Source organism: Lasioglossum baleicum, chromosome 12 (assembly GCF_051020765.1).
Source record: "Lasioglossum baleicum chromosome 12, iyLasBale1, whole genome shotgun sequence".
Lineage (NCBI taxonomy): Eukaryota > Metazoa > Arthropoda > Insecta > Hymenoptera > Halictidae > Lasioglossum > Lasioglossum baleicum.
In genome coordinates this window covers 8,922,410-8,947,266 of record NC_134940.1, presented here as the reverse complement: position 1 = coordinate 8,947,266, position 24,857 = coordinate 8,922,410, and the positions used below count along the sequence as shown (strand labels likewise).

General features: G+C 40.4%; 1 protein-coding gene across 6 annotated transcripts in view; it reads right to left on the bottom strand.

Annotated features, from left to right (window-relative positions):
- The window catches only part of Sk (small conductance calcium-activated potassium channel), a 268,275-nt gene that overhangs the window by 139,595 nt on the left and 103,823 nt on the right, over window positions 1–24,857 (bottom strand). For 4 of the 6 annotated variants that reach the window (XM_076434699.1, XM_076434698.1, XM_076434702.1 and 1 more), the window contains exon 4: window positions 23,875–24,075. The exons of the other annotated variants lie outside the window; for them this stretch is intronic. In XM_076434699.1, coding sequence (XP_076290814.1) covers window positions 23,875–24,075 — 201 coding nt within the window. The remainder of the gene's footprint in view (window positions 1–23,874; window positions 24,076–24,857) is intronic. 6 annotated transcript variants of the gene reach the window in all.

Here is a 24,857-nt window from a genome sequence, read left to right as displayed (position 1 = left end):
AGGGGTAGAAACGAGATTTAAGAAGGAAACGAGCTCTGTCTAGAGAGAGTGAGAGAATACAAGAGAAGAGCGACAGATGCTGAAGAAGAGGGAACGTCTGGAACGCTGAAACGGCGGAACTCTACTCCATAAAGTTTCCACGGTTTTCTTGCGAGCTGCGTGCAAAAAGGCGTTACGATCAAGCGGCCCTGGCGAAATGGGAGAGGATGCTGCGATCGTTGAAAAACCAGGGGATGGAAAGCTCGTCGACAGGCCGGTTCACTCCCCTGTTATTCCTGCCACGGTCGTTTTCGAACGCGAAAAAAGACCAGGCTAAAGAAAGAACCCATCGGAGGAAACACTATTCCAGAATCGGTCTTCGAGGAGCCATAAAACTTTCTTGGCTTTCCGACGTCGGGGATTGCTACCCCTCCGGCCACGGGAAATATAATTGTTCTGTATCGACCTGCACAACTTCGCTTTTCGAGCCTCCGAGCTACGTTGTTCAATCTGCTAACAGGACACCGGCGAGCTGGAAATCAACATGAGCATGCAATTCGTCTTACTATCGGCTTCCTCAGCTTTTTATGGGGTACACGTTGCACAACGGGGTATTTGCCTCGAAAAGTTGGTCAAAATACGATTTTTCACATCTCGCGTAAGACGAAAAATTTTAGTTGTTTGATTTTTCAAGCACAGCCGATAATCTGGAAAAAATGTTTCTGACAAAAGTTATGGTAACTGGTTTTAACCGACTTCGAAAAAGGAGGAGGTTACTCAATTCGATCTGTATCTGCCTTTTTTCCGCTTTTTTTTCTATGTATATTCACCGATTACGCCGAGATGGATGGACCATTCGGAACGAAACCTTTAGCATCCTGTATATTCCCGGCGTGGTCCCGTGAAAAAATTTTGCATCTTTTTATTCCTTACGATTTTATTTGCGAAAAATGAATGATTGATTTCATGTACCATTTTCAATTTTGCGCCGCCTCGGAAAAGATTGTATTGTATTTAAGTTCGTGTGTATTCACATAAATTAAATGGAAATTATTTCATACTTTTTAGTGTCCTTTTTACCACGCTTATTTTTAGTGCGTTCTTTCGAAGTCGGTTTCATTTTATTTTATAAATTTTTTTTGTTACACATTGTTGTAGCTGACGTCGAGACGAATCCAATAACCCATTAAACTATGCACATGCAAGTCTTAAAATAATGCTAAAATAGTTTTGGTCAACTTTTCGGGGCAAATACTTCACTGTCCGCTGGTCCAAACAACTGGACGGAGAAGTAAAAAGAAATCCTTATTTTTATTGCGCTCCATTTCTCAAGAGAAGAGCACCTACAGATGCTCACAATAGCTATCCAATCCACATTAGACAAAATATGTGGGCTACGTGTATTGCCTGGACATTGCTGCCTCTCGGGTTTCTCTTTCAGAAAAAGGGACAATAACACATACACTTCCAGTCTGTATGATTAACGACATGTACGATACAAAATGAAAGCCCTGTTGTATATAAAATTCATATTTGACCCCGATCAGTGAAAAAGGAAATCACGGGTTCAGCGATTTGAATAGAAAGCAATATTTTAATAAATCCTGACCATAACTTAATAATTTCCTCCGTAACAGCCGCGGTAGGTCGTTTCCTGCCATCCGGTATATTAATCCAGTCGGTCGGTCCTTTTCATCGCAGGAGTCAGCGCAAATCCGGCCCGAGGTATTCGCAGAATCTCGAAGTTCGCTGTCTTTTGAAGAAGTTTCCTCGTAAAATTGAAAAACACCGGGAATTTTTGCGACTGCGTTCACGGTCCTCGGTTTAATTAACACCGTTCGACTTTACGAGTCCATGCAATATGACCAGTGCAACGAGTTAACCCTTTGCAGTCGGAGCTATTTTAACTTGAAGATTAAACATTTCTTTCGACCTACAATAATTCCATTGTGTATGATTCTTTTTTTTATGGATATGAAATTGATATACATAATACCTCATACAATACTTGAACGTGTAGTAAACAATATTGTGAAGAATGGTACAGCAATTTTCAGTAGTGACTCCCTTCGACTGCTAAGGGTTAACAAGTGTCTTTGTTGTTTTCAAAGTTGAATGGTAAAATGGGGCTCATACGTTACAAAAAAATTTTTGTTTTTATGTCATTTCTGTTAGAGATATCAAGTCACCTTCATTTTCTTTTTAATGGAACCACCCTTTTTTAAACATCTACAATGATAGTCCCTTTTAAAACATTCCATAACATTGAAGGACCTTAGCATATTTACTACAAGTCTCACTGGTGATAAACGTATTCTGCTTCTATATTTTAGTTTTAAAAGTTTTTTCTGTCCTTGAGCTTGAATGACCTTGAGTAATTATAGTCACTTAATTCGTAATGAAAGGGACTATCATTGTAGATGTTCAAAAAAGGGTGGTTCCACTTAAAAAATTGAAGTTGACCTTGATATCTCTAAAAAAATGACATAAAAACAAAAATTTTTGGTGTCGTATGAGCCCCATTTTACCATTCAAACTTTGTCCTCAAGACATTTAATGTACCTTTGAAAACAACAAAGATATTTGATGTGATAATGTTAGGTGACACACCCTGTATCCTCAAACAAATAAACTTGTTGAATCCTCATAAAATTAAAAATATTAGAAAGAATTCCAGAGTATGGTCACGAAGGCAACTGCAGAGGATTAGTATATATTCGCACGGTCCCCTCGCAGCTAAGAACGATTAACGGAATTGCGCGAACAACAGTGGCAACAACAAGGGATCCGGAATTGGACAGAATCGAATTTGGAGGTTACAACTCGGTATGTGAACGGCGTCCAGGTTTGCCGGCACAGGGAGCAGTGTAACAACAATTTTCCCTGGAAAACTATCCCCCGTTCGGCTCTGATGAATGCAGCGTAAGTTGGCTTCGGTTTCCGTTATTATGTTTGCGGGAGTTTGGTCAGATACAGCCTGGCTTCGAGCGGATTACAACGGGGATCAATGCGATGCTCGTGTACGAGACGCGTGCTCCTAATAGTGTACGATCCTGTAATGTTGCGCCGCGGCGAGCCCCCGCCTCGTTCTTCGAAATTATTCGAGGGATATTGCATCGGAACTGTTCGGCTATGCTCTCGTCAGGCTAAAACGGCTCTTGTTGCAGTTTGCATAAGCTGTAACCTCCCTGCAGCTTCAGCTGTTACGCTCTCTCCCTACGCTTTTTATTACCGGCCGTTCCCCAACTTTATTATCGAAGTTTGCTTCCTGTTCTGTTCTCCATTTGCTTTGATTTTTAGCAGGCGTTTTCGGAGCTGTAGCATCATGTTTTCTATCTCTAACGTAGTAAACCATATTTGGTACACATTTGGACAGGATAATAATAATAACTTTAGTGTTTCCTGTTTTCAATGAACTACGAACACACGTCGGTGATTAAAGCGAAGTTGAAAAAGGTTTTGCGACAGTGAGTAAAAACTTTGGAGAATATAGTAAATATATACACCGCGAAGTAATAGACACAGAGAAAGAAGAAGGAAAAGAGATAAATTCACTGGAGGACGAACGAGGCGAAATAAAATGCTGAAGGTAATGTTTCGTCCAAGGGCGAGGTTCAGCGAGTAAGCGCTGTTATTAAACCTAACCCAGGCCATGTACCCTACGTGTAAACTTGCCGACCAGGCTCTTACGAACCCCTGTGCTCTCTCTTTATTGCTTTATTACTTTCTCCGAGTTCTCCTGCGAGCTGTTGCTTGCTTCCTCTGGCTCCGGCCCTTCATTATATTGCCCTCTTTCTCCTGTTTCGCCTACGTAAGGACTGGCAGTTTCATTTTTTAGAGTTTGCTCTCGGGATAATTGACCCTGGGATTAGCGACACTTCATACAAGCCACTCTTCCGTTTCGGTTTCGCAGAAAGTAATTGGCTGCGAAGCGCTGCTGCACCTCAAAAATTCATTAAAAGTACTAATTCAATTTCTCCTAACGTTGAAAGATCGTACACTTTACTAACAAATTATTATCGATGTCAAAAAAGCGCTTCGCTAAAACGAAAACTGAAGAAACTAAGCGACATCTAGGATTGAAAAAGCCTTAGTGGTAATTAGGAAATTATTGCTGTTATTAGTTTTTCAATTCCAGGCACCATAAGCTAGCCCCACTAATGAAACTTGTCTTCAACTTCCTCTCATCGATCATAAGGTGAGAATTCTTCGTCGTTGACGAAGGACACTCCTTCGACGACCATCTCGGCGTACTCTTCACGGCTTAACTGGTGAAGAGGACAAATAAAAGAGTTCCACAGGAACTCCGAGGCTTTCAATTCAAACTTTCTTGTTCGCGGATAGTTCACGCTGGACGGTTCTCTCCTCTCGTCAAGGTCACCCCGCCAATTAATGCGATATTTCGCGTGCGCGTCTCTCCGTGGGGAGACTTTTCTGTTCGCAAGCGAAGGACATTCTTTTCAGTATCGTCCTAAGAAACAGCCTAATGAGTGCGACCGACTCCTCTTAATTGGCACAATGACTACCATCGACCTTGAATCCTGATGATTATTTCTCTCGTTGACGAAGTCTACACCTTCCACTTTGGAAGCCTCCAAAATTTTTTTAATGATCTCGCGTTCTGTAACCAAGTTGGAATAAGCTACCAATAAGTCCAGCAATATTAAAACCAAGTAAGAATTGCTAGTGCAAAATTATTTGATGAAAATGCGATTATAATTCTATGGGAACAATTTTTGTTAAAAACTTTTTGCACGCTTGCTGGTTCGATTTCGGCCAGGAAGCAGTCTACTATGATACCCGATAGATCGCATTAGCTATTCAAACGATAACGCCGTTTCGGCCATTAATTCGTCGGCTGTCCCAGCGCTGGAGACACGTCGCGATCTGTGGACCAGATGTAACAGCTCGGAACCGTTACATCGACGAGGCCTTTCACGCAACACGTGATGATATATTGCACAGGATGCATCATCGTTCCTCCTCGGTCTACCTGCGTCTATCTATCCATCTATCGAGTGCTCACGGCACCGATCGATCGGGAACCGATGAACCATGGTTGCCAGAGCAGGCTACAAGAAAATTATTTGACCCTTCGACAAGCGTGAAACCTTCCGGCGATCGGTTTCCTTCGCTTCTACTTCCGCAAACTTCCATCCACTATTTCCATCCTGGGATTAAGGAGCATTCCACCGCCTCTGAGCAGCTGCCATCTTGGATATGTCCACATTTATTTCTATCCTCGGTTCATTTCATTTTCTGCTCCATTTTGCTTGATTTCAACTTCACACCATTCACACAACTGCATGTACATTTTTACATTTTTTGTCGTATTTTAATTCTTGTTCATTTTAAATTCACTCCATTTTTATTCTGTATCACTTGCTATCTTTTTTAATAAAACGTTTGCCCCTTTTTTTATTTCGCATTCATTCTTATTCGTTTTAGTCGAGCTCCGCTTTTATCGTTGAATGTTGCTCGTAAAACAGAGCGACCATTTTGCATGTCCGCGTTAATTTTTATTTTACTTCCGTTCGTTTTCGTTTAGTTTGTTTTTATTGTTTAATATTTCCCTTAAAACAGATAGCACTTATTTCAACCGGATATATCAATTTTTAGCTTCACTTTAATTTGTACGCATTTCAGTTTAGCTTCGATTGACTTTTATCCGGTGCCATTTTATTTTTACCGCTCTTTCTCTTGAAAAAAGGTAATTGGAAAACGTAATATACATGTATATATATCTGCATGTACTTTTATCTTATATTGCTGTAATTTATATACACTTTAATTTCACCTCATTTTACTTTTATCACCCACATTTGCATTTCAAAAAGGTTACTTCCATTTTGGGCGTCTACATTTGCCTTTATCTCCGTTTTATTCTAATTTTCATTCTTTCATTCTTTCATTATTTCATTATTCCATTTAAAACAGGTGTTAGCCATTTTATACGTCTACGTTTGCTTTTATCTTAATTCTACTTCAATGTTCATTCGTCCTAGATTTCCTTCATTGTATACTTTCATCGTTTGCCTGGCTTTTAAAAGGGCGATGGTCATTTAGCATTTCTGGATTTACTTTAATCTTTATGCGAGTTTAATCTTTATACCCCTTCTGCTTTGGTTCATTTTTTAATTTTATCATCGCTTTTAAAAAGTGCTAGGCAATTTATACCCGTACATAAACATTTATTCGTACCGTCAAGTTATTCCGAAACTAGTTGAACGACGCTATGTTCGCGGGACGTTTACTATTGCTCACAGGCGGCGCTCATATCCCGCGTTTACGTTTACGTTGTTTATCAGAATCCAATTGTCTCCTTTCTATTGGCGGCTCTCGCGGAAAATAGGCATTATTTCGGTCACGTCGATCCTCTGGAGACATCAGTCGCTTTCTCGTTCCCTCTTAAATCGCATTGGTTCCCGATCAAGGTTTCTCTCACCTCTCTTCCTCTCTCCTCAGTTTCGAAAGTAGTACTTGGTGCAACCTCTGTGTAAATAGTATCGATGGAATTACTACTGAACTGCACTCGACGGTGCAACCAACGTGCAGCTTCCCGGGAAACTCCGGAGCTTTAGATCGTAAAGGAAAAATCGCGGGATGAAGAATGCGAAGGAAAAGTTCCCCGACATCATTAACGACTTTATGTGTTCCATCGAACCAGCTTGTTGTGCTTCGGAATAGATTTTTCAGAGTGTATTAACTTTTATCGCGACCGGCTCCCGCGATAGAGGTGATATACGCAACCATATTTACGCTCTATGAATGCCGATTTAACAACCACTATTTGCATTTATTGCACATCATCTCGCTGAACTCTCGTCTTGTTATAACCAAAGGCTAAAAATATTTTGCTTTCTGAAAATTTATAAACGAGAGGTCAAGGCTGTACACTAAATAGAACGTCAGAAAATTCATTTTACACTCGGCAATCTCATACATAAAGAAGATCCTAATTTAAAATCTAAAAAATTTTTGTTATACTACAGTATGTCCTGAATGAATGAGGAATGTCACTTCGTAGTATGTACACTATTGTAATTTCTATATTAACATCATGTTAGAACTTATTAAGTGTATCAGATGAAAAATATTGATTTTCCTTTATTGGAGAAATTTTAAAATGAAAGATTCTCTTATTGGAAAAACTAGGAGTATTAAACAATTGGTTTCTTTAAATGCCGAACGAAAATGTAAGAATTTTCAGTGGTTCAATTCACGATTGGAAGCAGCGACCATTTCAGCGAGCCGGTAAATATTAATTAGAGTAACGGAATGGGCTGTTATCGGCGAGATGCAGGGGGTCACGATAACTTGCCACATCGTGGAACTTTGATGTCACGTTTCAATAAGACCACTTAGTCGACGGAAAGAAATTGGTTTCCCCAGGATCCCATGGGCCGCCGCCGGAGGAACCAACCGCGGCCTTCGTCAACCGCACAATGGAGAAACTTTTTTAATGGAGGAACTTCGGGACCGACTCGCATCCATACAGAACCAGGATCAAGTAAATTGTCGGGGATTATAACGACACGTGGAGATGCCTTCGAAGTTCCGCTTCGAAGCTATTTCATACGGACAACGTTGTATCCTATTCTTCCTGCGACACCGCATCTTTAGAGAGTTCTAAGTAGTACGAGTCAACGACAGAATAGTCAGACTTAAATTATATTCCCTTATTCAATTCTTTCAGTAACGATCCTGGAGATATTTTGCTTTCGTTAGACCATTCTTGGGGAAGTTTGAAGAACACATAGAAAAATATAATAAAAATCCCTTGTGCAAAATAAAATTTATACAAAATAAAAATTGTTCTTATCGATTGTATGGAACACAAGTCAAATAAAATGGACATTCTTCCTTTAATAATTTCAACAAGGTAAAAATAATACATAAACATTCTTACATTCGTTTAATCCTTTTATTAGTTTAAATTGCATCTACCCATTTTTGCAATAAATGCATTCGCAGTCTGCTTATAATATCGATCACGTAAATCCTGAATGATCCTACAAATTCTGATCACCCAATACATCGGCAAAGGTATTAAAAAGTGACGGAACAGCTCTTCAATCATTCAAACACGTTCGAAAGAGAAGAAAACGCTTCTGTTCCATTTAACGCTATAATTTCTTCGCAGCGCTGGCAGGAATTCCCAGGCGATCTGTCGTTGCCGGTGAAGAAAAACTGAACAAATGCAAGCGGAAAAGTAAGGAGACGTTAACCAGGTTCCGCAGTGGATGTTCGCCGGCACCGTTAAAACCAAGCTAAATGAAAAAGACCGGCCTTTGTTTCGTGTGGCTAGACGGCGGCTGCGCAACGGGGGAAAACGGCCGGGGAAAAAACAATTACAGTCGAGCAAGGGGGCAACAACGTTATCTCAAAGCGTGGCATTCCGCATTCCGAAAGGGAATCACGAAAGAGGGTCGCTTCCGCGCTTTCATCGGTGACGCGGAAAGACCTCATCATCCCCATTCAGAGTAGTTCATCATTCTCAGTCCGGCGAAAGGGAATTAAAAACAGAAAGCCCGTGACCCGACACTCGTCCAGAAACGGTGCAACACGTGGTGGAGAAAAGCTCTCGGGAGGGGGAGAATTAAATTCGGCTCCGCGGACTTCAAATTTCGCGGTCAGCGTCACAGAAAAAAAAATTACTGCGACCCAGAATTGCAGCGGTCACACTGGAAAGTTTTTGTCTTCTTCAGCTTCGCTTAATTTTTCAATGCACCTCGGACCTTGGCAAGCAAATTTTTTCGAAACATTGCAACAGCCAAATTTGCATAATGAATTTACAAAAAATTTTATTTCAACTGGATTCAATTTTACGTTAGAGAATATCGAAGTAGTAGGGGCTTGACATTTAGAACGCGTGTTGAAGAACATTTCTCTGAGAGGTGGAGTAGCGGAGAAATTATTCGAATGGCTCGGTACCTGGAGATTAGCGTTCGCACACAGGTGGGTCGAGATTTTCGTAGAATCGAAGCCGCTGAATAATTTCCGTCGGCACGGTACGTCACGTTTCGATTATAAGAACCCGAGAGGGGGAGGAAGGTAGCGATCTCTTCCATCGATTCTATCGTTGAATATTTCACGGCGAGTATACCGGCCACTTTGTTGAATTCTGATCGATCAGCCCCGTCCAGCTGGTATTTAAGGAAACGCGGACTTTAAGAAACATCCAGTTACTAATTCAACGGGTAGCAGCCTTTCGACGGACGACACATACATACCTAGTTTCCAACGGCTCGCAGCCGGTGCTAGGAAAATAAAACCCAGTAGAAAGATCGGAGGTGTCGGAGCTTTTTGCATTGAGCTTATTCCTCGACCGACTACACTCCTGTGTAAATCGGCCTTTCCTGTACGGGAACTACGTCCGCTGACGTAGACACTAATGTGGATCCTGTTGTGCACATATTTGTTCAATAATTGATGAAGAATGCGCCCGAGGAAATTGACTATGATTTTATTTTATGAAATTAAAGAAAAATCTACTGTTGCTTCTAATAATTTTAATAAGCTGAGAATAGGGTGATAGTGTTCGTAAATTTTTCTCGTGTCTTCAAAGTTTTGTATCTTGTCGAACCGACTGTGTCATAAACGCATTAATTCCGGAATCTAATTATAATACAAAGGAGGTATTCATGTGTGCGTGCTAAAGGCTCAAACGTGAAGAATATGTTTGAAAAGATCTCCTCTGACAATTTGCTTAATTAAACTCGGAAACTAGTTCTGTCGACTCTAAAGGGTTGAAAATATACCATACGTTCAAGATTGTCTTCTCTGATGAATAATTAAATCAAAACAAAAAGCACCACTGCTTTTGTAAATACTGACGGGTTGTCTTCTCTGATTAAATATTTAATTAAAATCAAACGGAAGACTGCTTTTGTAATTATTACAATGTCAGAAGTGGTGAATACCATTAAGGTACTTCTCCACGATAATTAATTACATTTATAAAAAGATACAATTTGCTGTAGGCAAACTTGCAAAACGATTCAGTTATAATTGCAGAAAGAGAAGACACTAACGATTAATGTAAAAATATCTCTGCACCGTAACATAATTTTCCACTTAACGTCAGGGTATAAATAACTTCGATTTATTATATAGGAGGTCAGTATCTGCTGAATAATGGATTGTGGGCAGTAGTATAAGGTCACTGAAATCGAACCAGTTCAATAATTACGCGTTATAATTCGCCAATTCTCTACATTGTTGAGGACACGGTAAAAAAGAATTACGGTTACAGGTGTGATACAGGTGAAATTAAAACGTAGCGTTCGCAGCTGTTTAAATTTAATGCTCAATAAGTCCGAAGAATGGTACCGAGGCGGTGAGGATACGAACGAAGTGAATTGTGTCGTTTCTGGTCGGACCGTAATGCATGACCCGTTATATTTGATGGATGTCGGCGCAGTCGATTGGAGAACGCAGCAGGGATTCCATAAATTCTCGTTGTCGCGGATGTGTCGAGTTAGTGGCGGCGTTGCATTGTAATTTTCAATGTAAGAAGACAAAAGAAAATCTCGGCGAGTGGATACGCCAGCGATTGGTCGGACAGTGACGAGGAGATACCGAGTCGATTCGTATCCATTTATCTTATCGGAGAATGTGCTCGACAAATATATTATAATATACCTGGCGTTACGTACACGCGTATGAAACATATTGTGCAGGTGTCGATAAAATGTATGCTACGCTGATTAAGAAATATTTCAGACCTCTCGAATAATTCCAACACAGTATACAGAACGGTTAAAAAATTGTGGTAAAATGAAAGACAAGACTCGAGTAGACATTTTTTAAAAATGAGTCACAGTAAAAAAAAATTAAAAACAAATGTACCAGTCCTCAATGGACCAGTGATCCATGCTGATACCCTAGCTCAGTTTTTCCTACGGGGAAATAAATTCGAAATGAAACTAGATTAAATGTGGGGCACTCTCTTTCGTTAGGAGCTGATCTACTTGACATCTGTTCCGAAATGAAATTCCGGTGTGAAAGAAGGGGGTCGTGATCGATGCGTGAGGCGAACGACGACGGAATGCAGGCGCAGTAGATGCGGTATATTTTCCGGTCGGCCAGTAGTATATCAGTGGACGTGTCAGACGCAGCCCGGTTCGGTATCACGGCCGAAACAATGATGTGAGCAGCCGAACAATAATAATGCGCCTCGATCGTGCCCGCACGGCTTCCTATTACTCACGTGAAACGACTAACAATTCCGGCGGACGCGCGTCCTTAGCGCAGGCACGTTTTCGTTTAGTGGCTCTGCCATCCTGTAATCGAAATTGCACGGTGCGGAGAATGATTCTTTGGAAAACATGCCTGAAGCATGTGAGAATGTATAGTCGAGAGACTTCCGAGGAAATTCATCTCGGATGTATTCATAAGTAGAATTGGTTGGTTATGCTCAGACATGATGAACCTTCTTGGATTAAAATATATTTTTATTTGGAATTATTTATTCGGAAGAAGGGACTATGTCAGAGGTTATTTAAATTTTATAGAAGCACAGAGTTAGCAACTTATTTTGGTTTAACATTTAATGAAACAAAGCGTACAGAAAGTCTTTCAGTTTTTAGCTTTTTTTCGATGGGAGAAGGACCTAATTGAGTTCGAAATTGCGCTCCTGAAAAATTAAAAAAAAATTTAGGCCTTTCTACCGGGCACCCATTCAATTTTTGTCCTGCGCAAGGATTATACAAAGACCGTGCTTGTATCCAGGGTATAATGCGAGTTATAAAATGCCGGCAGGCCCGTTCGACGTTAAAAATTAAGAGGAACGTCCAGCGATCGTGTAGGGTGCTTGCAATACATCGCCGGTTCGGCGATGCGAGCATCTACGTGCATGTAAAGCGCAGGGGCACGAGCATAACGTCGGCTGCATCACGTTCCATTACACGCACGCCAGGAAATACTGGGCCAGCTGCACGCCGCATTCCGAGACGTACGTGACACTTGTAGTCCGGCTGCAACGGCCCGCATAAATCGAATAAATCTGCCGTGTCCCGGCGAACGCGCTTACACCGCTCATTTTTAATGGGCCATTTGAAATTCTTATTTCGCGAGCGTGCGAAACACGCCCCACCCCCGCAACCGTATGCAACTTGTTGTTGAACTTTCGGACGGCTCCTTGTTGCGCGCCGGATTTCCTTCATTTATGCAGCAAGGAAGTGCAGTCGTTGTTTTCAACACGTTGATTACCGAGCTGGTCGCATATGGGCGACGTAAGATTCCCTATTTTTGTAAATAACTTTTTAATGAACAACCTATGTTTATACAACATTTTTTTCTTATTTAGGCCCATAGAATATACTGACAAAGTTTGGCACTTCAAAACCTTGATTACCCTGTATAAAGGTAGTTTATAATTCTTGTTATTTATCATAGTAAAAAAATTACTCGAAAATCAGATTCTACAACCCAAGAAACCCCTAAATATGTCCTGTTCATAAAATATAACGTAAACATAACAACGCTATGAATTTAGTTCGCGTTTTCACGGTTTCGAACCACTGTGCGGCGTGAATCTTTTTTCGTAAAACCAGGAACGAGTTTTGATAAGAAGGATTCTACTGTACGAATATCTGATTTTAATAAATGATTAGATGACACTTAAATTTGTAGAAACATCAGGAAAATTTAAAAATATGGAGTCGTTATCCCCAAAAAATATTGAAATAATTTGCAGAAGAAATCAACTTGATTTTCCCAAAGGCTGTACGAAGAATTTAATTGTCCATCGCAGCTGCTCGTTTCTCAACAATATCGCGCCACTTTCTAGAAGATGAAATTGACACGACACCGAGGCGTTGAATTTCCCCAAAAAAAATCAGCAGGGTAAATGGAGCCAAGTTGGAAGTCGTTTGCGACAGAACGAGTCACGGGCGGGTCTGGTACAGTGTCTCGACAGAAACGTTCCCTTTGTCCCGAGTTAAAAATCTTCGAGTCTCGATGGTACCTCTGGAGATCGTTTCCACGGATCTTTTGTCGTCGCGGCGCGGCGTCGTTCACCGAGATAATAATCGCGGAGTGACTGCAGCGGCGTGGTGAAAAAAAAAATGAAGATGGTCCGCGAGCCAAGAGATTAAGAAAGTCAGAGAGCCACGTGGATGGCTAGAATTACAGTAGAGAGACGGTGGAATGAGGAGAAGACTCGGGCGCCATTCGACGGAGTGAAGTTTCACCTCGACTCCGATACAGAGAAGAATCGGAATGGGCTAACCAGTCGCTGGCAATAAGGTGAAAGCGGAATTGCTCGTCCATCTCGGGACCTGCTATCGGAATAACATCTATCGTTTTAGTTTAGCATACAATTTAATCCGCTGCTCCAAGACTCTCTTCCTTTAATCATCTGAATAAATTCAACATAAAATATACACATTAAATTGCACCCTTTTGATCTTGTCATGAATGCGTGAAATCCACAATTTGGGGATTACAATTTGTAAGAAATTATACGTTTCGAAAATAATTATTCGGAAGAAATCTGTTCATGTGATCACCTTTTTGAAAATAATGAAGCGTGGATAATGAGGATGAATATTGTTAAGACAGAATTTCTATTCCCTGGAAACACGGATTACAAAATATGTTCGTGAAAAATGATTCTGATCTGAAAAACATTGTATGAATCAAAATCAGAATTTTGAATGTATAAAACCGTTCAGGAGAATCGCGTGTATAATTCATCACGTCGTTCATTAAAATTAACGAACACGAGTAACAATTAGACTCGATTCCGAGTAACCGCAAGAAGTAATTCCAAAAAATCGCGATTAAACGAAACTGCGGGGCTTAATCATCCTTTTGTCCCCTTTCTTCGGATCCATGAGCTTTAAAATTCATTCGGAAAACAATAAAAATAAAAAACCCATTCACCGTGAGAGCCTTTGTCGCTCATCTCACAGACAGCGTGTGCAGTCCTCGCCTTCGCGTCCCACCCCCATCAAGCAATCCCCGTGTCACCCTTCGCTCCCCTCGAATCCGCGGGTGCGTCTGAAAAGTCTTTTATTTCGCCGCAGAACCTGGAATACCGGATTTTCCAGCCATCGCGAAACTGCTCCATTCTCTGCAGCGAAAGCATCGCCACGAGCCTTTCTTCTTTATCTCGGCCGCTTTGGCTTTCTTTTCTCTTTTCTTCTTCTCTAGATTTTTTATTTCTGCGCACGGAGCCGTCCTCGAAAATCTGTCCGGCGTCATATTGCTCGTCAAAGTGGCCACCTCTGGCATTTCGGAATGCTGAGGAATTGTTTAGAATTATAGCGTTATGATTAGACTGCGGACCTCTGCACAAAATAAAAATATCTTTCATCCCTTAATAGATTTTTTACAATGAAAACATCATAACAATATTTCTAGATTTTTCTAATCATTTACTGTTTCATATTTTACCCAGATAATTTCTTCATAAATGCATAAAAATCTGTAAATGGTAAAGTATGAAAATATTTAAATATACATCCGAGTCAGAATGTTGTACCGATGTCATCTCTGAAGGATTAATTACGGGTTGCTAAAGAAGTAGACATTTCCATTGACCTCGACCCAGAAATTTAGTCGTCACTATTTGACTCCTTGAACTGCACGAAAATCTTTGTGGTTTCCCAGAGAATGCTATGAAACATTTTATGTGGTTCACATTGGTCTAAGGAATTTTGTTGTTCATTTTCATTGGCAATCTAGTTTCCGAAAAATTACACTCGAAGTGGCCCCCTAAGGGGTTTCAAGGATACGACAGCGTCTCCGGTCTCCATTATCAGAGGGGGGCCACCAGTGTCAGGAGTTAGTTTCCGTGAAATTCTAATGAGCCGCGGTGTATTACCGGGCCCAGTCTAATGCATCACCCTGGCTCTCCGCTGTTTATTATGCGCCCCGTGACTCGCCTGCAGTTTCGGTAATAGACCCCGCACAGATTTTATCGGCAAGTAATTCTAGTCGACTCGGGGACGCCGGGATATTGTTCCCGTGTCACCGCGGATCACTGGATGGGAAAACTTTCGCGGAAGCGACACGGCGAATAAACGCTCCCCAAGCTCCGGAAAGACAGCGTCACGTTGAAATGAACGCGTCTGCGATGAAGAAAGCCAGATTTATCGCACTGATTTTGACTACGAATATGGGTGAGACTTAACTCTCTTCTATTCATTATATATAGAGTGTTCTAGAGTTATATTAGAGTTTATACAGGGTGTTCCCACTTTTCCGGCAAGATTGTAGGAGCATGATCTACAAGTACTTTTACGAAAACAAATGTTATATAAAGTTTGTTTATAAACGATGTCTAGTTTGTATCAATGCAGAAGGTGGTCATTTCGAAATGATGATTTAAAAATTTTTAACGATTCTCGTACGTTAAGAAATATCTCGTAAGTACAGGCAAAGTAAACACAATCGACCTTCCGTATTATTCAGCTTCCGCACCTATCCAGGCTACATTCAATATTTGCCTATAATATTGTAATAAAGCGTTTATAAATAAACTTCATATAACATTTTTTTCGTATTTTCACTTGTAGATCATCCTTCTACAATCTTGCCGGAAAAGTAGGAAACACCCTGTATAGAGAACCTCACAATTTTAATTTTCTATCTTATTTCCTTAGCAACGCTACAAATAACCTTCCCAGCCTATAAGTGATTCAAATATCGAATATACTACGTCTTTAAAAAATAAGCCTACCATTTTAAAAAAAACATCTACCACTGCGCACAAGGTTTTGAAGACAAAAGGTTTCTGCCGTCGATTAAAACCAGCGAGGGATAGCGCTTAAAAGCAGCGGTCCGTGAAATCGCGGACATAAAGATCTTATCGGTTCTCCTGGTCGCGATAAATTTTTCTTCGAGGCGTTCCCTAGATAAATGGACTCTCCGGACTAGTCAGAAATGGTTCCCGATTGTTCGCGGAAAAACGACGAAAAACGATCGCTGCCGAAAACGAGCAGGAGTCGTGATTGGCGGAGAATTAATCGCGTTTTATCTCGCCAAGTATCTGGCTCTCTGCGCTTGTCGTATATCGAGGGCAAACGCGACAAGGACAAAGCGCCACGGGAGCCCTTTGTCCCACGGTTTTGGAAATTAATTAGGAACGGCGCGTCCAGGGACACCCGAGAAAATTTCGTTTTGATAAATTGGTTCGCCGGGGAGGCGGTGAACGTTCACTGGAAAATTACAAGATTAACGATTCCACGAATTTATTTATCTATGCATGCTGTGTGCGTGTGGACGATATTTACGATTTTGTCTTATCACGTGTATCTAGGACACCGATTACCGAATGTGTACCGAAAATGTTTACGTTGAAAATCGTCGGTGAAACCAGTGAGAATTTTCCTAACGTCCGTTTTCCGTCAGGTTGTCGAAAAAATTCAATTTTCCGGCAGACCGTACAGTTTTAATAATTTAGCTGCACGGTAGGATAAAAAGGTTCGAATATCGCTGCGGCGCGGACAAAAAATACCGATAGACCGGCGAACGTTATTAACATTGTAGGACATTCGATTGGACCGATTAAAAAGTCCATAAAGCGCGCGCTGATGTGCAGTTTTCAGGTGGAGCTTGTCGAAAACCCGGCGAAAAATCGCCGGCACGGTGAAACGGCTGCGTTTACGCTGCTCATTCGAGCCGACGTCAGCCGGCCGTGAAATTTTGTTTCGCGACCGGATCGTCGATAAAAATTAACTGCGCCATTAAGTCGCGGAACAGCGTCCATTACGATCTAGACAAACGGAACGGATTCGAGTGTTAATTGCGGGATCACGGTGTCCTCCGAGCGGATTTTTATACAAAATATAAATTTTTAGCAGTATAGTCATGCAAGTACCTCGCAAACATGTTCGAACTTTGATTGATTGAATTCGAACTCTCTATGTGTACTTCGAAAAACAGCAATAGTACTCCTAAGTATACTCGAACCTATGCCAGACAGTTTCGAACCTTTTACAAGTACTTTGGTAAACGGAAATAATACTTGTGAGTATATTCGAATCTTGGTCGAACAGATTCGAAACTTTTATGGATATCGTACCAGAGATTCTCTGATTTTTCTAATCATAATTTTTTTTTTTACCTGCAAAATCAATTATGTTGTCCTCTAATGCATAATTTAATTCAACATGTATCACTATAATTTCATAATCTATCGGAAATATTATTCTTAAATAGATACGAATTTAATAAAGCAAGTGCTTAAAACTGCAGTTCTGATTTCCAAGATCGAGTACTGCTTGTGAAAGATTCGATTCCTTTCAACATCGGAGTACTTATAAGTATCTTTTCGAAACTTGTAAGTACTCATTCCGAGGTTCGATATCAGTTTGTATAAAATGAATACTTTTCAAATATAGTCATTGAAACATTATTGCTTTTAAGTAGTAACCGAAACCAATGAAATGAAACATGGTTATTGAAATTGATCCCATCCCTAGTTACAAGATACACGAGCCACCGAGGAACGTTCTGCTTACTTTAATAATTTTACTAGATCTAGTCAAATTGCAGTTTCTCATTTTTTGTCATAAATGCATAAAATCGTAATGACTCTGTGGGGAAAGATGTACGAGCGCGATATCCGCGAGCTTAAGTCCGACGCAGCTGCCTGGAATATTAATTACAAGTGGTGCGCGGCACTCGTGCGAATTAACACGGACAATCGATCAATTTCGACGATCTCCAACATCGGTTGATCCTTCGAGCCCCAACGCAAGCTTGTTTACCTATCGATCCGACGACGAGGCAGAAAATCCTGCCTGCGCGAGAGACTGATAACAAGGTGTCAATCTTCGGATTCAGCGAAAATTCAGTATGGACGGTTCGTTTGCTTGAATAATTATTGGACTGTGAATTTCCAGCTAGAATCCCTAAATACACTGTAAGAACAAACGAGCATAACAAAACTTAGTTTTCCTGTTCCCTATGAAAATCGCCTCGGATTCCCTCGAAACGGAGTTAGCGCTCTCATTTCATCAAAAATATCCCCTAACAGGAAGAAGTTTCGCAGGCTCCAAGTATGTTAAGATTCCTACGAAGTTTGTCGAAGACTTCCGGTTTACGGCGAGCACCTAACGCGTCTAACGACCTCAGACGTGTTCGAAATTCCATCCGCGTTCCTTCTCTTGAGCAGACAGCTATAAAATTTTGGACACGGGAAACTGCCAGAAGGAATACAATAAACCTTTTCGAGTTGGACGATCGCTTTCGGAATTTCGCGAACGAGCACCAAGCACCGATGAATCCGCGGACTGGAGATAAATTTGACGTCGAAGTTGCAAAACGGAGCTCGTAACTGTGCAGCCTTTTGGGAGCATTCGAGCAGAGAGATGTAATTTATCGAATGCATCTACCTCCCCAGCTGTTTTTCGAAAATCGAGGTGCTCGGTACTATGGTTTTCGGTCAGAATTGCACGCGTAAATGTCGCGACTAGTTCGTTTCCGGGAGACGAAATTGTAATCTGCGAACCGCGGTCATTTTCATATTGCTGTTTGGAAGAAGCAACGAGATGCTACTCGAAACCTGGTTCCCATTCCCAAATGAATTCGTTCAACTTTGACATTTATTTAGGAAATCCACTTTGTGGGATAATATGTTTGGAAATGAGAAATCGTAAACTGCGTTTCTCATCTCCGGCTCGTTTGATTCGGGAACGAGCGATTCGCGAGCTGACATTATCTGAAAATGCTGAACTCTACAGTGGAATACGGAGCGTCTGAATTATGCAATATTTTGAAAAATTTACGTGAAAATATATTATCGATATACGTGTTTGAAAATAATGAATTATATATGGAATTTGCTTCAGCTCCTGCGGAAGAATTTCGTGGAAATGCAAAATTCTACAATTTCAAGTGTCTAAATGGTGCAAATGTTTGTATAAAAAATTTTCCCGCGCAGAAATATTTTTGTGGAAAGGAGCTTCAATTTGAAAGAATAATTGAGTGAGAAAGAGGATTTAAAAATGAATGAATAAATTTTCTGGCGAGCTTGGTCCTGAATTTAAAATAGTATAACTATATAATATACATATATGTATAATAAAGACATATTTCAATGGTCATGAGTACACTGCGGATTTTTATGCATTTACAGTCAAACCTGTTTTTGTGCAGTCTTTTTCTATGCGATTCTTTTTAGGCAGTATATGAATATCAGATCGGATCAGCAGGATATCTCGGAAGACGTTGTCGTTATCAAGAAAGTGTCCCCTATCTACCGCACAAGAACAGGTTTGACTGTGTAGCAAAATTGAGTAGATGAAATTGAAAATTGTGGAAAAACTTTAAAAAAATTGTCAATGTGAATATATGATTTCTCGTTATTAAAATTATTGAGCGACCAAATAACATTGCATTTGGTTTCTATTCCGTACAATCGATACAGACAATTTTTATTTTGCATGAAGATCCGCATTCTAGTCATGAGTAATGGGGTACAGAGGAATCAGATTTACAGAGTCCGGAGAATTTAATTTAGATTAGCAATTTAAATATTAACGATCTATCAAAAATTGCCCATTGTGCTAGGAGCTCACGTATGTACATTTAGCTCAGGTTTCGAACAGGTAGGGTTCCCCAGGTATAAGATCGGACCAGGGGAAGTGACCTTGAACGTGCCAGGGGATCTCGTCGCGACTATAGCTCGTAATTAGTTGTGCAGACAGACTGGCATGCTCTCTCGACGGAGAATGGTAACACACCTGTCTGTGTTTCTAGCGAGCGCGAGATTTAATGCCGCGCTTGCTCGCACACGTTCCCTTTGTTGCCCGCAGTTTTCCGGGCGCTTTGTGTCGTGGGTTTACGATCCGGAATTTTTATTCCACCATCCGGCAAAGGGACATCGTAAACTTCCAGCCGGAGTAACGAGGGATTACTTTTTCGCATACACCTCGGCTAGTTCGACGATGACCGAAGACGGATCCATCCTTGACTGACCTAACGCAAACTTGACTCCCTCCGCAATTTAGTGTAGTCATTTACTCTTAGCCCGAGTAATAGCTCCCTCGCGAATAGTAACATTTTTTATCGTTCGCGTTTTGCAATTGTTTAACACTCGGGATTATCGTTGTTCACTGAGGCGATAAAAGCGAAATTAGAGCGACCCAGATACGAATTCGGGGAATTAGTTTGTAATGCAATTGCTGGTCGCGAATTCGTACGCTGACAATTCGATTATAAAATTATTGCGTAAATTAAAAATTGAAGTTTACGCTGGATTGGACTTTGTATTCACGAAAGTATTGAGATCTCGAAAATAAATCTGGAAAAATGTGCATCGCAAGGAGAGGTTCGATTTTCCTGAATCCGGGTGAAATAAATAGCAATCTGTATAATAATTTACGACATTAGCCGTCGAATCCACGTCAAATAAAATTTCCAACAGGTTCGGAGGATCGGTTCTACATCGAGTGGCGGGGAGGAGCCAATCGATGGGGGAAAAAATCTCTTTGCAAAATTGTCTTACCTTTCGGCGTCGGGCTGACTCGTTCTCACGGAACTTTAATAAAGAACGAACGTGAACGCGAAATTTTATCGGCGCTCCTTTCGATATATCGGCCGTTCGAGAATGCAGGTCATGGTTGGGCGAGAGAAGTAAGTTGCTGGATTGGCGGCAATACTTCATAGCATGGTTGGTGAACAGTGGGTGAGATGGAGAAGGCATACTCTATAGGTCAGTGACGCTAACTACGTTGCCGGGGACATAACCGCACGTACGCACGATAAAATGCATGCTGCATTAATATTGCACGTACGAGTGTCGGAGGGTAAGGTCGAAACCGCGATACCATCTCGAAACGATCTTCCTCCGCGAAGAACTTTAAAGTAGATCGATGTCTGCCTATTAGTCTCCGAGAATCTTCTCATTAGCCGACGCCCACGTACCCTTAACCGAGCTTCGAAAACTTGTTGAACAAAGCCCCCTGGTTTTCGCTCGAGAAAAATTTGTTTCATTTTTCAGTCACCCGTTCCCCTACCGGGTAACTGAAAGTTTATTATTGAAACGCGTTAGCGCCGCGTGTGATTTATCACGGAGTTATACCTTGATATTCGCGACGAGAAAATTTGGTACGTGGAATTTATGACAGCGGTATTACGGTTGTACCGAAATTGATCTTAATAATATGTGCGAGAAGAAATATTAATGGAAACATTAGAATAAAGTCCAGGAAAAATTGTATAAATTGTGCAACACATGTTTGTACACTCATTGTGAATGCTACTCGAAATAATCTAGCAAAATACAAATTTTAAACAGGAATATTTGTCGATACGATCGTTTAAAAATCACGAGAATTAATGCACAGATCAAATCGATTTTTTTAAAAGTCTTCGGGAAGAAACGAGTGGGTGGATCGTTGATTCCGACTTACCATAAATGTTCTCTTTTGGAACTTTTGCAGATGTGCTTAATGTTCGTGAATTGTCGTAATGTAACAGAATGATAGAACTAAGACATAAATTATTAAAATCTAAATGAATCGAAAAATTCCTGTCGATTGATTTCTATGCTAGTCTATATTGTTTTCTGAATCTATTAAATGCAATACAAACCTTGTTCAGTACTTATGAAAAAATGAGGAATGTAACTACGAATGAAATTAAGATTGAAATCAGGTTAGCTGTAATATAAAGATAAATTGATTAAAATTGATTGAAACAAGATTCGTGGAATCTAACTAAACGAACGGAACTAATTTTCTAATTTTCTTTAACGTAAAACATCTAAGCGTTTCTATTTCGAATTACTAAACAGACTAGAGAACAGAAAGGAATAAATAAATCTAAGGGACTATCTTTAACTCGCTATTCAATTGTTTCATGCTTGGAACATTTAGTATCTTCTCCTCTTCTTATTCCCTTCCTTAACCGTGTAAAATTATACATTTTGTGTACTATAAAACTATAAATTAAAAAGTGTTTCGCTAGCCAAAAGTGTGAGACCAGGTTTTTCCATTAATAACAAATTTGTATTAAAAAATCGTACAACCAAATAATTCCAGATCCTCTCAACTAATAATGAACCCAGTCTCATACTTCTAACGAGTCAGTCAACAAAACTCAAAGTTCCAAAAGATCATTGAGCAGACAGGATGGTCCGGCTCGTGCGTCGGTGGGTACGATGCAATAAAAAACAAAGGCACAGTATAATACCGTGTGTGGATGTGTTGGCAAGGGGTTCTATGGAAATCACCGACACTTTCCCCGACACGGTTTTCACAGACTACGGTTCACCGACTCTCCAGATTTGACCGACAATAACTTTGGCCGACAACGCCTTTAACCGATAACGAATTTGATCCACAACGACTTGAGATGACCATAGTATGATAATACATATAATACATATGATAATACATGCTGTGGTCGTCTCAAGTCGTCGTGGATCAAATTCGTTGTCGGTCAAAATCGTTTTCGGTTCAAGGCGAAAGTTATCGCCAAAGTTATTGTCGGTCAAATCTAGAGAGCCGGTGAAAACCGTGTCGAGGAAAGGTCCTAGCAGACTAAGATTGGTCCAGCGGCACCACCCACAATTTTGATTGATATTATGTGGAAAGCAATGCTTTTAGGTTAGTTTTAGGTTGGAAGATAATCCCCTAAAATTTTAAGTCGCTAACCCTTCGTATAAGGATGATATGAGGGTAAATACTATTAACTGTATCATTTTTATTCTCGGTTGTTAATTAAGATATTCCGACTACAAAAAGACGAAAATGTTCGAACTTACCTCCTTCATATCATACATTTTTTTCACCATCGTGATAAAATGATTAAGGGTAGAAAAAAATCATTTAATTTTTTAGGGGTGGGAATTGCAAGCAACCCTCCGAGTGACCACTTCCAAAAAATTCTAGAACAATGTTCTGTTGCTTATCTAACGTATAGAAAAGTTTCAAGATGGTCGGATTGGTGGAACATAGTTAAATATTGAAAAGCAAATAAAATGACGTCATGATAATGGTATAATGTACAGTGTAGTGTTTCTTATCAGGATGTTAAGTCCCTTCTTGATCAATTATTTCTTTTTAAACGCGACGCATAACATTACATAAGTAGTATATAGTTTTATATGCGGTTATATTATACATATACAGGGTGTCTCAGACCACCCCTACCACCCATTTATAATCTAGAAAATAGGTTATTTTCAAAAATTCAAAGTAATAAAAAATATCATGTTCCATTTGAAAAATGTAACTTCCGGTCTCAATCACCTATTTCCGGACGAAACCGGAAGTTAAAAATATCACCATTTGATACAGCGCATCTGATTTATAAAAGAAACACACTTTGAATTTTGTTGAATGTTTCCTTGAATACCATTATCATGACGTAATTTTATTTGTTTTTCAATATTTAACTATGGTCCACCAATCCGACCATCTTGAAACTTTTCTATACGTTAGACAAGCAACAGAACATTGTTCTTGAATTTTTTGGAAGTGGCGACTCAAAGGGTTGGTTGCAATTCCCACCCCTAAAAAATTAAATGATTTTTTTCTACCCTCAATAATTTTATCACGATGGTGAAAAAAATGTATGATATGAAGGAGATAAGTTCGAGTATTTTCGTCTTTTTTTAATCCGAATATCTCAATTAACAACCGAGAAAAAAAATGATACAGTTAAGAGTATTTACCCTCATATCATCCTTATAAGAAGGGTTAGCGACTTAAAATTTTAGGGGATTATCTTTCAACCTAAAACCATTGTTTTCCACACAATATCAATAAAAATTGTGGGTGGAGCCGCTGGACCATTCTTAGTCTGCTAGGCCCTTTGTGTCGGCGATTTCCATGGGCAACACCCGTTGGCAAGAAGGTAAGTATGCATATAGTATATATAAATAATACATTCGACACAGGCAATGTTACGGGAATTGAATCTAGTGCCCACCGTCTTGACGTAGCTGACGGTCTCGGCGGTCGCCTCGGTGAGGGCCCTTCGCAGCCTTGATCGTCGCACCTGCGACAGCGTACGTGGACAGAGAACGACGCCCTGCGCACCGGAACCGGACCCAGAACCGGAAACCATGGCCATAGGCGGCGGAGGCGTGGTCGGCATTGTCGTCGACGACGATTTGCACCACCACGGGAACTGGACGTGTTTTTATCACGTTGTTAGTCGTTGTTAGCACAACAGAAAGACTCTTTTTCATAGGTACAACAGTGACGGTGGTGGTAGTGACGGTGGTTTGGTGGTAGTGGTGGTGGCTAGTGGTTTGTGGTTGTTACAGGTGCAGTAGCTCAAACGAGTGACAAAAGACAATATGCTCAACTGTGGATCACATATGAGAAGAGACAGGGTGTACACTCGCCGCACGACCCGCCGAAGCTGGTCGATACCTCGCGAACGCGAACGTGTGGACTGCGTCTAATTCTGAATGGACGAGGAAAGCAGGATCTGCGAGGTGGTGTCTCTCTGTAGCGACTATGAGCAGGGAAGATTCTCTGGTGAGTAGTCTCTGGATTTTTATGCAATTTTTAAAAACTTATAGCAGCATGAATACCGAATTGAGAAAAGGCAACTGAACAGAAAATAATTATAAAGTAAAGTGAACGAAATGTTCCCAAGTAATACCAGTAGTAAAATTATTGACATTGCAATTCCAAATGTAATGTTATAGACTGCAGACCAAACGGTAAAAAGATTAAAAGAATTTAAGAACATCTATGTTTTATTTTTAGCTTATTAAAATGATTGAAGCAAGAAGGAAATTTGTATATGGTACGCGTGCCTGACGATTGATGAAGACAATTTGTATTTTGCATGAAGGTCCGCAGTCTTAATGTAAGTATCATAATGTAATGTATAGATAAATAAAATCGAAATATAATGTATACTATCCATGGCCGCTTATAGCCAATGAACGAGTTCTC